This window comes from Lissotriton helveticus, chromosome 3_2, assembly GCF_964261635.1.
Source record: "Lissotriton helveticus chromosome 3_2, aLisHel1.1, whole genome shotgun sequence".
NCBI lineage: Eukaryota > Metazoa > Chordata > Amphibia > Caudata > Salamandridae > Lissotriton > Lissotriton helveticus.
Window position 1 is genome coordinate 384519508 of NC_136062.1, and position 17307 is coordinate 384536814.

At 44.6% G+C, this 17307-nt stretch overlaps 1 protein-coding gene across 14 annotated transcripts in view; it reads right to left on the reverse strand.

Annotated features, from left to right (window-relative positions):
- The window catches only part of CAPRIN1 (cell cycle associated protein 1), a 568063-nt gene that overhangs the window by 403427 nt on the left and 147329 nt on the right, over positions 1-17307 (reverse strand). For all 14 annotated transcript variants that reach the window (XR_013609671.1, XR_013609672.1, XR_013609670.1 and 11 more), the window contains exons 6-7: positions 10862-10944; positions 9891-10052 (exon numbers count right to left, since the gene is read on the reverse strand). Coding sequence is in view for 11 of the 14 variants with exons in the window: in XM_078684260.1 (XP_078540386.1) it covers positions 9891-10052; positions 10862-10944 (245 nt within the window). In the remaining 3 variants the exon portion in view is untranslated. The remainder of the gene's footprint in view (positions 1-9890; positions 10053-10861; positions 10945-17307) is intronic.

A 17307-nucleotide genomic window follows, 5' to 3' on the forward strand; every position in this document is an offset into this window, starting at 1 on the left:
TGGAGAGGCTGTCGATGCTATGTGGCCTCTTCAGTAGTTGCAGGTTTCTGCCCCATGGACACCTTTTTGGCCGCTTCAATGGCCGTGTGTGGGGGGGAACGCATTAGGTGTTACTGGTGGCAGCTGTATAAACTTAATCGGTGCCGATGCTTTCGGAGTCTGACTGTCTTTGGGGGCGGAGCGGCCTTCGATCAGACAGCTGTAGCTTTTCCCTAATGCGCTGCAGCGAGTCCGACACTTGCTTAGAGAAAGAGGCGGATGGTTGTGTCAATTTGATGGGAGCTTTAGAGCCAATGTGTGTTTTGTGCTCAAGGTCCTTGCTGACTTTTGCTTTGTCGAGTCGACGCTTCGAGTCCTTTATTTGTGTTTACGGTCTTCGGCGCCGACTTCTTTGGGTCGATGTCCTTGACCTGTTTCTTCGGTGCCCCGGATTTCGGCTCGACACCCTTTAGCGACCTCTCTGATCCGATCAAACTTGTACTTTCGGTTTCGATTTCGTGTATGGTGCTTTCGGTTTGCTGTGGAGTAGTGTGGCTCACTGGTTAGAGGCGGCAGACCCGGGAGCAGAAGTTGGCCCGGGACCAGGGTTCAATTCCCGACGTGGCAGGTCGTGGACTTGGGTCAGCGGACTCGATAATTCTCACTTCGGTGCTTACTCTTATCAGGGGTTCCACTCGGCAACTCTGGGCATTAGCTTGCCTAATCTCCACAACGGCCCCATCAATTCCGGGGATGCCTGGCTCCACCTTGGGGACTCCCAGCAGGGACCATCCCACAGGGAAAGCCAGGACGGGTTCCCCAGAGTTATACAGTGCCAGGAAACCTACGGACGGGTAGCAGTGCGCTTTACAAGCTCAAATACATTTACATTTATAGATGTCTTTGGTTTCGATTGGTCAACCGATGGCTCTTTAGTAATGTCTGTAGCCAGGCCTTGAAGCGAGGCTGTAGAGCTATGCGTTTGATCTTGGGTAAGGCCTTGTGGCGATCCCTCGACCTGAGCCTTATCGAGTGTGTTAGTGTCGGCCCCCATACCAGCGGGCGGGCCTAGCTCCTCACTGGAGCTATCTTCTACGGCCCCAAGGGCCTCATCGTCGTCTCCTACCTAGTCGACGTCGTAATTTTCGACAATCTCCTCATCTTCTGCGTCATAACTGGAGTCTACCTCCGACACAGGTTCCGAGGGGTTCTGTTGAACTTCCTGCTCGACCCCTTCATTGTCCTCAGCATCGAAGATGTTGACCGGGTCAGGCGCTGTGTGCTGTGCTTCCTTAAGCACCGTGCGTCGAAGGCAAAGTGTTTTTTTGGACCGGAACCGAGAACAAGCCATACAGCTGACTTCATCGTGATCCGCACTTGTTGCACACCGGGTGGACGGCGATGTGAGGATACTTGGAGTTGCAAACGGGACATCTCTTGAAGGGGCTCCGTTCCATTTTCGTTCGTCGATAAGGCCTCTGGCGCCGACCGAGCCTTTGGAGCTGAATAGCCACGCGACTATTTTTTTGACGTCCGGCTCGAAATCGAGCAGGAACGAGTAATCTGCACCAATCGCAAAGACAATACCGACGATACCTATAGGCCTTTTGGCCAAAAATTAAGTTTATCGATTCCGAACTTGAGTTAACAAATATACATCTGAAAGAGACTCGTGGAGGTAGCACCAGCGATGAAGTGAATCACAAAGACAAAATATTCTGAAAAGGATTCTTTTTATTGAGTTTTGTTTTTTTGGGGTGCACAGGACAGCCAATGCGTTTCGCTCCCCACCTTGGGAGCTTCGTCAGGGCAGAATCAAAAAGAATATTCACACAAGTTGCAGTTGGTCCAAGTCAAACAGGCAATATTCAAATCAATCAAGGTCCCGATATGCACGCAATATACAGAAATAACGAAATCGCAAGCTATTGTTTATATGACTATAGTTGTGGCGTCGACCAATTTGTATAGGTTCCGATTCAAATTATTGTATGCAGTTAGAGGCAACAGATATAAGGGGTTCCAGACGAAATGAATCCTTAGTAGAGATGAGGTTTTTCAAAGGAGGAGAGGAAGGGGCAGACCTGGATACGTCGCCACAAACACTGGTTCTCCAAAACGAATAACACCCACAGCAAGTCCCCCGCAATAGACGCCAACGCGAATATACATCCGAACACAATGAATGAATGAATGAATGAAATACAATTTATACTGCGCAACTAAAACCCGAAGGCATCAAGGCGCCTAACAAAACAAATCAAAAACAGAAAGGCAGAACACAACTACAAATATGCCTCGCGAAAAGCCGGGTTTTCAGAGCCTTTCTAAATGACTGCATGGTGGGAAGGGACTTAAGTTCCACCGGAAGAGTATTCCACGACTTGGATGCTAGGGTAGAAAAAGCTTTGCCACCCCATTTAGCTCTACGGGTGCGTGGAACTGATAACAAAAACTTGTTGGTGGAGCGCAAGTTCCTAGAGGGGCTATAGAGGGACAGGATCCCAGTAGAACTGCCTCTAGCCAAGGCCCCATGCACAGAGTTTTAAAAAGAATACGATCTTCAATGGGGAGCCAGTGTAGCGATTTTCTGGCAGAGGTGGCCGAGGCACGACTGGGCAGATCTAATACAAATTTGGCTGCCGCGTTCTGGACCAACTGCAGGCGCTGCAGCAGACCCTTGTTTAGTCCCGCATACAGCGCATTGCAATAGTCCAGACGGGAGCCAATAAGTGCGACCACGACTTGTTTTCTCGCCTGCTGAGAGAGATAGTGTCTAATTTTCCTCAGTACATAGATTATACCCCAGCAGGTTGCAACTGTTCTATTGACCTGTTGACGCATGCTGAGGGTAGGATCAATAAGAACTCCTAGATTTTTGGCCAAAGTGGCAGGGACAGGACAGGCTCCCAGTGAGTCCGGCCACCAGTTCGCCGACCATATCTCTTCCTTTCCTCCGAACACCATGACCTCCGTCTTCTCCCCATATAGTTTCAATGAATTGTGAATCATCCATTGAGCGACTGCCTCCATACAAGATCTAAAATTGGAGGCAGTCGTGCTGGCAGGCTGGGAGAGAGAGACGAGGATCTGGGTGTCGTCGGCATAGGAAAATACCTCCATCCAATGGCGGAAAAAAACAATCTGAGGATGGAGGGGATGCCCATGCGCACTGTAGCCCAGGGGAGGAGCCACCTATCTTGTGATACTTCGAAGACTCTTCCTGGACAACAATGTGCAATCATCCGGACCCAACACTAGGCGGCGATCTATGCACAGATATGAATTCAGCAGCCCACATGCCTCGAACACTCATTACTCACCTTATGGACAAGGTTTAGATGAGGGGTGTAAGAAGAGCAAGCAGAGTTAACTAGCGTGAACACATTTTCCAAGATAGCAGTTTCATAGTACTCCAGACTGTTCAAGAGACTTAGGAACTAGCAGAGAAAGAACTAAGCGTGGCAAGATGGAATTAATACTGGTTGGCCTTTGTGTGCTTCCGATTTTACTTACTAAAAGACATACATCTAGATTACGCAGGAATAGACTGGAAGTATTGACTTGGAGCTTGATGTCCGTGGTTTTGCTTGGTGTTCAGTGACATACAGCTAGGCCTTTCGTTCCCTAATCACCTTTAGGTTCATAAGGATGCACACCTCGTACAACTTCGAAATCATGTGCCAAACAGCAGCAGATGACTTTGTGGGGATTTGTCACAGTTCCCGGTTTCCGATCATACATACAAGGCTTAAATCATGTAGTTCTTTGGGCCCTTTCACGTTGGAAAAAAGAATTGTGGAAAGAAAAAAACTAAAAGACTAAGAAAACATTGGGAGTGAACTCCGGATCTGTTTACAAGAATGGAACGGATGTCAGTGGTGCTTAAAAGGGGGTTTATGTGTCACTTCGTCATCGGACAGTTTCCCAGTTACAGTCTATACCTGGGGATATTATAAGTGTGAAGAATCAGCAGTTAAAAAACATCCACCAGAAAACTGCCACTTTCTTTGAGAGGTGGTGATTATTTATTCTATGTGAAGGTTTTAAACGTGGATCCACTAGGTAAGATTGCACATGCGAGTAACAGTGATAGGACATGGAACTTTCTGAGACAATGTTTTATGATATGATGGCACAATATAAAAGAGTATGCATGAGGAAGATACTATTTTTTCTTAACTCCCGGGGTCTGGGTGGTCATGTAGGAAGGAAGTATGAAAAGAAAGTCCAAAAAAGATCTGAGTTGGCCACACAGCCTCTAAAGTATTTTGGCGGATTGGTTGTCAAAATCAAATTCAGGAGGGTTGCACCATCCCAATCTTTCACTCAACAAATATATCCTCCTCTTGCTAAACTGGTCAGAAAAGGAATAGATTAAAGCAAGTCAAACCACATTTGACTGCCCTGCGTTCCTAGAGTTCAGAAAATACTGATGTAGGGTGGGCCCAACAATTGAAGCTCACATGGCCAAAATGGGTAAATTTTGATGGCATAAATTTAATGCCACCTAGCTGCATTTTTAGACCTTTCCAGTCGTAGGAGACAGGCCCAGAGTATGCAAGGAGGTATGGTTTTTATTGGGAGAAGCGTGGGAACAGAGAATAGTACAACAAGTGGTACTTTCATTTAAATATTTGGAAAGAAAGGACACATTTAGTAACTGTCCTCTATCTCAATAGTACAGGTAAACCCCGAATTCAGAGTCACACAAATCACCTCTATTTCTAAACTCTGTATCTTTGGCACATTTAAAAAACACACAGGTTTTCCTACATATCAATTTTTAATTTAATAGATTTGAGACCATATTCACAGAAGCACAGTCCATACACATTGAACAATCATTAAGTGCAGCTCAGTTGTTGGATACAGAGCCTCCAGTGTTTTTGAAAAACCAACATGCACTATATACTCCTGCGACCAGAGGGGCTGATTGATGCAATAAGTTACATTAGTAAACCGGTCATCAGGGCAAAAAGTTTTACATTAAAAATACTTGAGCATCGCTATTTTTCAACTTTAATTTTTTTTAATTTCAACAAGCGTTTTATTTATGTAAACAATGAAGGTCTACACAAATGGCCTTTGATGAATTTTCTCTTTTAAAAAATGTATAGCTTTCTGGGTTTAACTATTCACACCTGTTACTTACAGCGGGCCTTTCTCCCATCACCTTTTGTGTGTGATATAATGCCCCAAGTGGTCAAGAGGATGCCCAAATGTGGGTCCTTTGCTCACTGCGCCACTGTAACCAAGCTATACCTGAATGAGGAGTACCAATAAGAAGAAGTGTTGGGATGTTTTTGCTCAGGGACGACCTGGCCTGGCAGTTCAGACTGGACTGTTTTTACTGGAGCAGGTCAAGACTAATTTGCATATGGCTGGGTACAAACTGGGGTAGCATGGAGGGCAAAAGAACGATGGGCAGGAACACTACCAAGCAATTACCAGTGGTTAGACTAACTGCAAGCATTCCTTGCATCACCTTGTGCGTGATATTACACTAATGGTACGGTAGGTCTGTTTATTCTATTTGAGGCTTCCGAAACTCTTTTTAAATGTGGAAAACATCACAGTTATTCAACACAGGACTATACTTACAGGTTAACATCAGCCGTTCAGACAAGCAAAGAATGGATATAACTAGCTCTTAATTCAACTAACCTAAATCTGCTAGGTGATATTGGTTGAGAGGCGCGAGTAGGATTGAATCTCACACTAACATCACACTTCTTTCCATACGGAAGCCTGTGGCACCACAACATTCTTCACTAGCCAAGAAAAACTGACTAAAGATTACACATTTTTACCAAGAAAGTAGATCACATTTTCTTTTCTTACTTCGGTCATGAAATGTCTTTCTTTTATATGAATAAAAGACTCCCACAGTGTAAAACAATCAGTTTGTACTATAGTCTGGATGGATGCTGGTCACAAAAGGTGCAAATTATATTTCGAGTTCTTCATGACAGAAAATAATTAACAGTTCAATCTATAAATGGGTTTTTGATTGTTAGGGAAGAGAGATGGAGTCAACTTGAATTTCTTTTTAAATTTTATTTATTTATTTTGTATTTAAGAGGTATTATATAGCGCTGGCTGGACCCAGGAGTATCAGAGCGCTTTACAAGGTGTTTCAATACAGGTATAATGTGTATAAGCACAGACAATGGATTAATAAAAGAGCAAGTCCACGTAGGATACATGACATCTAGATAAAAAAGTAAAAACAATTGCTAGACACTATGAGAAATACAATATAGCGGTCACAGTTTGGTGGGAAGCCACACTTAAGTATACAAAAACATGCAAGAAAAACTGACTGTCATGGGGAGGTGAGGTGATCAGATTGAAGGAAAGGGGGTTGGGCAGGCGGGTGGTCAAACAGCATATGCAGAGGCTGAATACAGTCATCTACATTAGATGGATGCAATAGTCTCATTAAGCTTCAAATCACATCTTGGGTTCCAAATTGTTCCCATTCCAGGGTCTTTATTATACCAGTGGAAGAGAAGCTGGTCTTACAGTCAAACTCTGGCTTGGTGAGCACATTGATCAGTTTACCATGTAGCCCGTTGTCTCCGTCCTCGACATCTGAATCAAATAAGTTTAACTTATTTTTAATACTTTACTGCATCTACATCAGGTTTAGATAACTTGCATATTTGTGTGGTAGTTGGCAATAACATCTTGCTATGCTGTATATCTTTATGCTGGTTTAGGATTGTGTTACACATTATCAACAAAGTCTACATAGTAATAACATTGAGACATTAAAAGGCTTTTTTGCTGGCACCAGGAGCGGACCCACTCAAGCTCGACATGGGGCACTAAAAGGTTCCCTGTATAGCGGTATTCAAAGAAAGCTTGTCCCAGTTAAGTTTTTTTTTTCTTTTCCAGCATGCTTCCTATGCTCCAGAATCGACAATTTCTACAGTCCTTACGGCTGTCAGGACTAAACAATTTCACAACTCCAGTGCATAGTATTTATTTATATAGGTCGTAGCAATACCACTACTAGTTTTTACTAGTTTTCACTACCTTTCATATTACTTGGTCAATAAGTGATGCCCTTTAAAAAAAAAAAAAAAAAAAAAAAAAAAAGAAGAATACAGTCTAGTGTGGATGCTAAGCATCATTTTCTGATTGCTCGTATTTTGATGGTGAAACAAGGACTTTCCCTGTTGTGGAATTAAGCAAGGGCCTCCACAGATTATTTCCCCGACAAAGTTCTATTGTGCCTAGATGAACCGACGGTATATGTTCTAATCGAGATTACATTAAAATTCAATGCAAATCCAAAGGACATCTGGATTTTAAAGCAACTCTACTAAAAGCATAACCGAACACACACTCATGCCACAAATTCTATGACAAGCCAGATATGGTAGATATAACAAAGTACCCTGCTTTGAGTCCACTGTGGTCATAGAGCATCCTATGATACGCTCTACAAACAAAACAAGGTCAAACACTTCTCAAAATCAATAGATTTTCGGCACTAATGCAAAGAAGCTGGCTCAACCCCAATGTATAGGTCTCTTTCTTTATAACTTAACTACCGATGTGAGCTGAGTAGCGTGTACCTTAACATGTAGAGTGTACTTCAGTTCTTAGTCCAGGAATATCAAGGATGTAGGTCTACACATCAAACTAAGAATCAAGTTATAGAACATTTTCTAGATATTTGTTTTAAGGTCGATCAGCATTTTCATTCATTTTTGTATGGTAGGTGCAACTGAATGGTGGAGTGTGCAGAACTCCGTTCCATCATTTACACCTGTACAACAGAAATCTCCTCTTTCACTCAAACTGCTAGAACCAAGAACGAGTATTGCCCTTGAATCCAAGTGCAAAAGCAGGAACAGCTCGGACAACCTGGAAAGCCAGACCACTAACAATATATTCACGGTTTTTTCTGCAGTTTTAATGTTAATCGAGGTAAAGATTGAGATGTACCACCATTCATTTTGAGAACATTAACTTGATTACGCAGCAGTTGATTTTGGCGAAAGGCTTAAGTGATCAAATGAGCCAGAATTAAATTTAAAGTAGAATTACCTTTATTTAAATGCAGGGTTTCAAATCATACTTTATAACTGTAAATGTACTTGAACTACACAAGCACATGCACATTATCTACAAATACACGAACCAACTGAACAGTGCCAATACATTTGCAACTATTTAACCATTTATTTCAGCACATCTGTTTAAGTCTGGGTAAAACGTACACTACATAAGTTCAATTGTCGAACTAAAAAAATAATCTAAAAAATGATTAAGTAATGCGTTATAACAGCTAAAAGAACACATTTATTTCTTTGTGTTGGGGCAATTGACAAACAAAGTAGCAAAAAGCTCTGTGTTTCTAAGTCCCCAAAGCTTGTGAGGGTATTTGAAAAAGCTGAGAGCTCAGACAAGGAGGGGTAAAAACATAAAACTATATTTGTACTCCATAACGGCATACGGAGCTTATATTTTTAAAGTAAAATGTACATGTATGCAAAGACCAACAGAAAAGACTCCTACAATGAGTATTTAATGAATGGCTAAATATTGATCATTTGCTCATGCTGTCAATTTTAGATTTATGCATCCTTAACCATAGCCTATAAAACTATAGTACCATGCAGTTGGAAAGTCATTGCCTCCCACATTTTCAGTTACAATGTGTGCAACTCATTTCAAAAGTTTTGATCTACCCAATTTATGGCCTCAATCCATTTCAACTCGCTCCCAATCGGTTTCTGTCCCAGTTTTCATATTACAGACCGGGTTCCCAGTTATTTAAGACGTTCTTCTAGCTTCTTCTATCACATGTCAAGGTCCCACCCAAAGCTTCATTTCACATTCTACTTTACAACAGAATTGAGTTCCACAAAGAAAATCTAAACGTAACCATACAGGTTAGAGCAACGGTGTAATGGATATTAACAAGTTCTTTTTGTTTTCTATATACGTGGGGTGTGTGTAAATGTGCACAAAAAAAGCCTTCAAGAAATACACTTTGCCCCACTTGCCTTAAATTACCCTTTCCACCATAATCAAGGCATGTTTTTGTACTATAACTATACAATTATAATGTAATAAATGCTAGAACATGACTACTTAGCCATAATGTGGATGCCAGTGTATTCTAGTTGGATATTACTTTACATGTTTACATGACCCCAATCACATTTCCCATCATAGCATACGAGAGGCGTTTCAAGCTTCCATTACAGTGAATTAGGCACCATTAATTTGCTTGAAACATTTGTTTAGTACAGTGACGAACACAAACAGTTTGCAGATACAATCATTTAGAAATGCAGAACAAGCTTTTAGATGGACTTTATCTGGGCCAAAATAAGACATTACACCTAAAAGCCTGTAAGCCTTACATCAATAACAATGTACATGCTAGTCGCAGACTAGTTGCATCTCAAAAATGTTAGCTAATTTTTTCCTCATCAATTAAAGGCTGAATATCAAGGCTATGAAGAGAAACAGTGTTTGAATTCTAGGTTTAAGATAATCATATGAAGTAACTAACACTAAGGAAGAAGAGTGTGCATGGAAAGAGAAACAGTACGTTGAGGAGCAGAATACCAGGAAACAGAGTGACGAAATACTAAACCCAATTTCTGTGCTGGGTAAACAAAACGACAGAGTTGAACAGTTAAAGGCCAAAAATGTGTCTTAAATCTTTACCAAGTTTTCGTTTGGGGCAAAGCAGCACCTCAATGCACAAGGTTATTCTCACTGGAGGCGAGAACGTTTTACCAGCGTAAAGGCAACTGAATTCCAGTATGAGTAGAACACCAAGATAATTTCAGATTGTGAATATGGAAATATGTGCCTGCTCAGCTGCCGGGATGCTCCCAGCACTATACAAATAGCATAACCAAAATGTATTTAGCTACCCGGCTCCGCTGCTGTTGGTGCCGCTTCTTCTTCTTGTGGTTCTTCCTCAGGAACAGGGGTTGCATCTTCTTCCTCACACAAACCATTTTGGTGACTGGTATTTGCACTGTCAAAGTAGCCACTCTGGAAAACTCTCTCAATTATTTCTTTAAGGGTTTTGTCTGCAAAAGGATGTAAACATGCATTAGATTGACATATTTCAGTTTGTATCCAACAAATTAAAAAAAATGGGAAGTAATAATTTGTTATGGCCTACGAAATGGACGCAGACCTTTTCCAGAAAGGAGCCATCAATACATTTGTGCATGGCTAGTCTACCATCACTCTGAAAGGGCAAATGTTCATGCATTCAAAGTAACATTTCCATAGCTCAAAAAAATTCTACCAGAGGACCCAAATTTTCTGTTCACTTTGAAATGGTGCACGATAAAGAATACAGTCCGATCATTTTATGCACCAGTGACTCTGAAAACATATGAAGTAGTTAGTGAATTCCGCATACAATGTGGTGGTACATTTTAGTCAGCTAGACTCTAAAAAGCTGACCTACTCCATAAAAAATGCACAAAACTGAATACAATATCTAGAAGTAGGCAACAATAAGCCACAGACAATTACACGCTTATTCCAACTGTAGTCACATTCCATTTTCTAAGCCAGTATCTAAAAATAGTTTCCCATCAATTAGACTGCACCAACAAAAACCCTTTTAGCAGTCAGCAACCAAATACGGCTGAATTAGAAAATACCGGCAACGGGCCCGGCTGAAATGCTGAGTAAGCTTCTGTGTGCAACTCCACTACAGTCAAAGACAGAATAGAAGGGCAGAGACAAATTTAGTTACAGTTCAGCTGTGTCAAAGACAAATCAACTGCTAATCCTAATTAAGTAACCAAAAATGAAAACAGTCAATGAATCAACCACAGATCGGTTCCTTTTTTAAGAACAGTGTCAAGCGTTTTACACTTACAAGTTGTTCCGCAAACCGGCTTCTCCTTAGCTTCCAGAAGGTCCCACAGATGAATAGTCGCTTGGTCATACTGTTCATTTAACCTGAAAGTTGAAAATAAATAAATAAATTGGCTAATCCAAGTATACCTACAAGTACAACAATACATTGGAGTTAAACAAAAAAAAAAGTCTTACTTTCCCCCAAACAACTATTTATAAAGTTTTATATAGCGCAAACTTTACCCTGGAGGGTATGAGTGCGCTTTACATTTAGGATTGTTGCATTAAAAGTTACATCAGTTACAAGAGCATAGTAAAGTACAGTACACAAAAACAATTTTGCGAGAATTCGTAGGGGGAGGGAGAAAGGAGTCATAGCAAGGAGACAATGCAGCTGTGTGATAAAGTGCCATCTTACTTGCATGGTATGCCCCCACTTTTTGCTGAATTGCTGATGTACTGTGACTGAGTGTGCCCTAGGCTCCTGCCAATCAGGTGCCCAGGGCAGGTGTTCCTTCCCTACAACTGCATTGAAGCCTAAACCTAATTGGCATCTCTGGCCACATGTCAGCCCCTGGTAAATGGTACCCTAGGTACCCTAGGTACCCAGGACACGGACAAGAGAAGGCCCCCAAGGGCTGCAGCACTTGTTTGGCCACCCTTAGAGGACCTGTACCCTGACACTGGCTGCAGGCTGACTGTTTTAGTGCAGAACTAAACAGAGTCGACATGGCACACATCCCTGTGTGCCATGCCCACAAACACACTGCACTGACATACCTCAGTCGCCCCTCTAGCTGGGTGAACTATGGCAGCGGTGAACTATGCCAGTGGTGTGGGCACAGGTGCATGAGCCCTGTGCCCCTACAGTACCCTGGGCTATTCCTGGGTGCTGTAAGTGCAGTGATGCCATTAAGAGTGTATGGTGCTAGAAGGTTCACATTACGAACTCCACAGCACCATAATGGCTACACTGAAGACTGGGAAGTTTGGTATCAAACTTCTCAGCACATTAAATCCACACTGATGCCAGTGTGGGATTTAATGTAAAGTGCATTATAGAGGGTAACAGAGTTTCCCCCTGAAACTAACCCTCAACCAGCGTCCTGACTGAGAGGCTGCCTAGGCTGTCACCCAGCAGACATGTTGCTGGATCCCTGGGTAGAGAGCACTCCGCTCTCTTGGGCCCACAGCAATGCACAACCTGGGACGAGGTGCTAGTTCTCCTCCCCCAGGTTGGGCCGGGAGAGCTTCAAAGGCATGCCACCTTTGTGAGCTTCACCAGGCCACTTGCTGTACTCAGCAACTGGCCCCCACCGGTTCTGACACCCACTCTGGCGAGAAGACAGGCAGGAAAAGGGGTGTGCCAGCCTCTGCCAACCCCACCCCTCAGGTGAGGGGAGGCAAGGTAAAGCACAACTCCGGGCTCTCGCTATTTTGAGAATGGGGAGCCCTACCCAATCAGAGCTAGGCTCCTGCCCCCCTCCCACTGGAGGGGCAGGATAGGGGGTGTACTCACCCCAGGACAGTGACCCATTGGTCCCTGCCCTTGCCCTACCTGTAATGCCCCTAAATTTAGTATTTAGGGGCACCCTATACATTCGTTCCTCAGATCACGATTTTAGAACAAGAAGAAGAAAGACTACCTGCTGTGCAGCTGCTAACAAGAGGACAACACCAACTGACTTGGCCCCCTGCCCTACAGGCCTGCCGACCCTCTAACCTGCTCCTGCTAAACCCCAGCATCTCCTGTGGTCAGTAATCTCGAAAACCCCGGAAGACCGGACTGCCTTGCTCATCTAAAGACTAGGACTCCCACGAGCAGTGGTTGTGCTCAAACAGCAACAGCCCCGGGTGCCAGCCAGGAACCGTGAATCCAGCACACTCTGTCCACTCAGGCCGGGCTCGGCGGCTGCAAAGACCACAAGGCCGTCCCCCCGGCGACTTAAAACGAATCCAGCACCCAAGGACCCTCCTCGACGCTCCTGACAACGCCTGCAGCCTCACAACCAAGGACCCCTCCAACCGCGACCAGCTGAGTAAGATTTCCCGACACCAAAAGACACCCGTGCACTCGGCGCCCCACTGCTCCCTGTGGACAACTCCTGGGTGGCTACCTTCCCAACTAACCTCTCGAAGTCGTGGTAGCACCTGAAGAATCTCCGTCCCAGAGCTTGCAGCCTTTGCTCGTCCTGCAGCTTTCCCATTGAAATACATTGGGCGCCCGGAGGCCCAAAAGCACCCTGTACCAAGCCGCCCAAGTGCCACTGGAAGTGCAGTATCTGTCCTATCCTACTTCCCCACAAGCACGTTGTAAGTGACCAGGAGCTCAGCTCCCACAGCCGCGTGGTCTGCCTGCTAACAGCCACCAACCAAGGGCCCCCTATCTTCCATAGGATAACATTGGGCCTACTCTCTGCACCCGGCTGCCCCTGTGATGCTGAGGGTGTAACGACTGTACCTACCTGACCCGGGGAGACCCCATAGTCTTACCCCAGAACCTTAACTCTGCCAGCCGAGTACTTGCCCAAAAACTTCATTTTCTACATAGGGTAACATTGGCTAGGTCTCACTTGGAAACACTTCTAAGTGTCGAGTTTTGCAGCTTTAAAATATTCACTAAAAATCAGGCGATCAACCAAAACGAAATTATTCACCTGTTAACAGGAGAGATCCCAGCGCTGTATCTTTGAGCCCAGTATAGAACGTAGTGGTCCCAGTACTTTATATCAACAGTGTAAATGAAGAACAATACATTTATATAATAATCAATGAATCAAAAAGAGTTAAATAGTGCTCAAGTGTTATTTAATCACACTGAACACATGATGCACATTTTTCAAAGAGATATTCTGCAGAAAACATTAAAAAGGATCATTGGTGTGCACTTCCATAGACTTAGAGTCTCCTGGCATGGGACCGACAACCACACAGCGCCCTGTCTGTTATAGTACCACATGAGTCATGTGGTCCATGGGAACCTGCAAATGCTCCCATCCTAGTGGTACAGAAACATCTCATGGTGGCATGCTGGGGTGTTCCAGTCAGGGAACCCACCAGAAGCTGGTTGTTTTTCAGGGGGCATCACCCAGATGCCCTCAGTGCATTTTTCATTAAACCTCACACTGATATCAGTGTGGGTTTAATGTGCTGAGAAGTTTGTTACCAAACTTCCCAGTTTTCAGTAAAGCAATTATTTTGCTGTGGAGTTCGTATTTATTTATTTGTCTTATAAAACGCACTATGTAAATTGATACTTGTATAGCGCACTACTCACCCGCAAGGGTCTCAAGGCGCTTGTACGAATACCGCTGTGGAACCCATCCTGGCTTTCCCTGTGAGGTGTCCACTCCTGGGCACCCCCAAGGTGGAGGCCAGGCATCCTTAGCGTTGTGGGGGCCGTTGTGGAGATTAAGCAAGCTATTGCCCAGAGTTGTAGAGTGGGACTCCATGATTGGAATAGGCACCGAGGCGAGAATTATCAGGTCCGTGGAATTTTTGAGCTCAAGACCCGCGGGGAATTGAACCCTGGTCCCGGGCTAGACCTCTGCATCAGGGTCTGCCGCTCTAACCATTGAGCCACACTTCTATCATCTTGCAGGCATCCTGGCGCTAATGGCTCAAAAAAAGGGCGGAAAAGGGCTTGACAGGACAGCACAGACAAAATGCATTTACTTAGGAAACAGCCAAGTTTTAACCTTTTTTCTGAAGGGAAGGAGCTCCATAGTATGCCTAATCTCACACGGGAGCAAGTTCCACAGCTTGGCCGCGGCCACCTCAAAGGATCTGCCCCCTGATCTAATCTTCCTAAATTTAGGCACTCTCACCAGCCTAGCTGCCAAAGATCGCAGTAGCCTGGTTGGGGTATACCAAACGAATTTAGATTGCAGGGGTGGAGGGCCTAAGGCATAAGGCCTTGAATTGTACCCTCTGTCTCAACGGGAGCCAATGCAGTTTTGCCAGAGCAACCTCCTAGGAAGCCCCAGAACCAACCTGGCGGCCGCTGATTGCATTCTTTGGAGCCTATCCAGCAAAAAGCCAGGGGACTCCAACAATAGAGCATTACAGTAATCCAACCTACTGAGGATCGTGCACCTTGCCACTTGGGCACATGCCTGAAATGGCAGTAGAAGCAGGATCTTCCGCAAAGACCTCAATAGCAAAACAGCAGGCGGTCGTTTTTTTTTTACATGAGTCTCCATGCCGAGCTTCTGGTCCAGCATAACCCCTAAATTACGGACTGATTCCACCGGCCGCACTTTAGTCGCGGTCTCAGGAGGCCAAAAATTCTCTGGAAGCGGACGGGAGATCTTATTCCCAGCGCTAAAAAGCACCTCCGTCTTCCCAGCATTAAACTGAAGGAAGTTGTTCTTTAGCCAACGTGACGTATCCCGCAGACAGTTGTGGAATACCTCCACAGGTGTCGAAGCTTTAATAAGCGAGATTAAAGGTCTTAAATACAGATTGAAAAGAATGGGGCGAATTGCTGAACCCTGTGGCACCCCGTGTGGAACGTGAGAAAACGCTGATTGAAAAGGGGGCAAAGACACTGCCTGCTGTCTATCCTGCAAAAATGACTGAAGCCACCTCAGAGCGCTATCTCTCACCCCAGCATCATTTAAACAGCCCAGCAAGATCTCGTGGTTAACCGTATCAAAGGCGGCAGACATGTCTAACAGAATCAGAACCGCTGCCGGTCCCCTGTCTGCACGTCTTTGAAGTTCATCCACGGCGGTGACCAATGCCGTTTCAGTCCCATGAGCCGGCCGGAAAACAAATTTATCGTCCTCTAATAAGAGATGCTGTTCCAGATGTTTGGAGAGGGTTAAGCTAACCAAACGCTCGACAATTTTGGCTGGAAAAGGCAGCAGAGAGATAGGTCTATAATTCTCGGAACAATCTGGGTCTAAAGAAGGCTTCTTCAACAGGGGGGAAATCACAGCCTGCTTCCACTGAGCAGGAACAATACCAGAGGCAAGAGATTGATTGCAGATCAGGCGGAGAGTCGGAAATAGTTCCTCCTCAAACTCCTTACAAATCTTATGAGACACGGGGTCCAAAGGAGAACCAGAAGAGATCCCCTTGCTAGCCCACTGAAGGCGTCTTCCGTAAGAGGTAGAAACTCTAATAAAGGATCACCCAGCGACCAGACTAGATCGTTAATCTTATGTACCGGAAACCCATGTCCGGAGGCCGCAGGGCGACCGATCTCCGGGGAATCCTGCAAGTCCTCAATAATTAACTCGATTTTCTCCTTGAAGAATTTGGCAAGATTCTCACAAAGTTCCTGAGACGGGACAATGGAGTTCTTAGAGCACTCAGACTATTTAATACGTTAAAAATACTCCTGGAGCTATTGGTAGCGTTACAAATCAAGGAAGAGTAATAGGCAGCCTTAGATCTCTTATTCGTACTCTTGTATTCCACGATTTTACGCTTCCACTGCACCCTGTTAGATTCCTCATAATTACGCCTCCAACTTCTCTCCGCTTGTTTACAACCCCGCTTCAAGTTTTTCAGCGTGTCATTAAACCAAGGGGCAGAATTTTTCCCTTTGCAGCTGCGTACTTTAAAGGGGGCATGAGAATCCAACACAGACGTAATCCCTGTGCAAAGGGAGGCATAGTTCTCCTCAACTTGCGTATCCACAGCAAAACACTCTCCCACTTTAAACACCATGCCGGAAGGCTTCAATCGAACAAGAGCCTTCCAATCCCTGCACACAAACTCCTGAGGAGCCATTATCCGAGAACCCTTAATATTGACATAAAACTTAACGAGGGAATGGTCTGTCCAATCCATAGGCAGAATATCCCTCATAACCAGCAGGTCAGGGACCGTGAACACCAAATCAAGGAGGTGCCCCGCTTTATGAGTAGCTTCTGTGACTTGCTGATAAAGGCTGAAGCTTTCGCAAGAATGCAGTAAATTTAATAGACCTGCATTTAAAGAGCCATTAGACCAGAGGTTAAAATCCCCTAAAATGATCAGCCTGTGGTGGGAGGCAGCCATATTAGTAAGGGTGGCTAGTAGCGATTGTTGCTGTAGGACGCTAAAAGCCTCTGGGGGCCTATAGCATAAGATCCCAGTAAAAATAGTCCCAGAAAAGCTCTGAATTGATAGGCCCAGCAGTTCCGTTCCATCAGCCGGATCCAGGTCAATAGTTCCAATTTTGCAAGTTGCTTTATAAATAACCCCTACCCCTCCGACCCTTCCATTGGAACTGGAGAGATGTAGAAATGTAAAACCAGAGGGACACGCCCAGCCTGGGTCAACCAAACAATCAGAGCCAGTCCATGTTTCTGTCATGAACAGGACATCGAGCTCGTGTGCCTCTATCATCAGCTGCATCTCCACGCTGTGCCTTGGCAGGGACCCCACATTCAAAAGCACACACGTCAGTTTTCAGTAAAGCAATTATCGTGCTGTGGAGTTCTTAATGACAACCTCCCAGCACTATATACT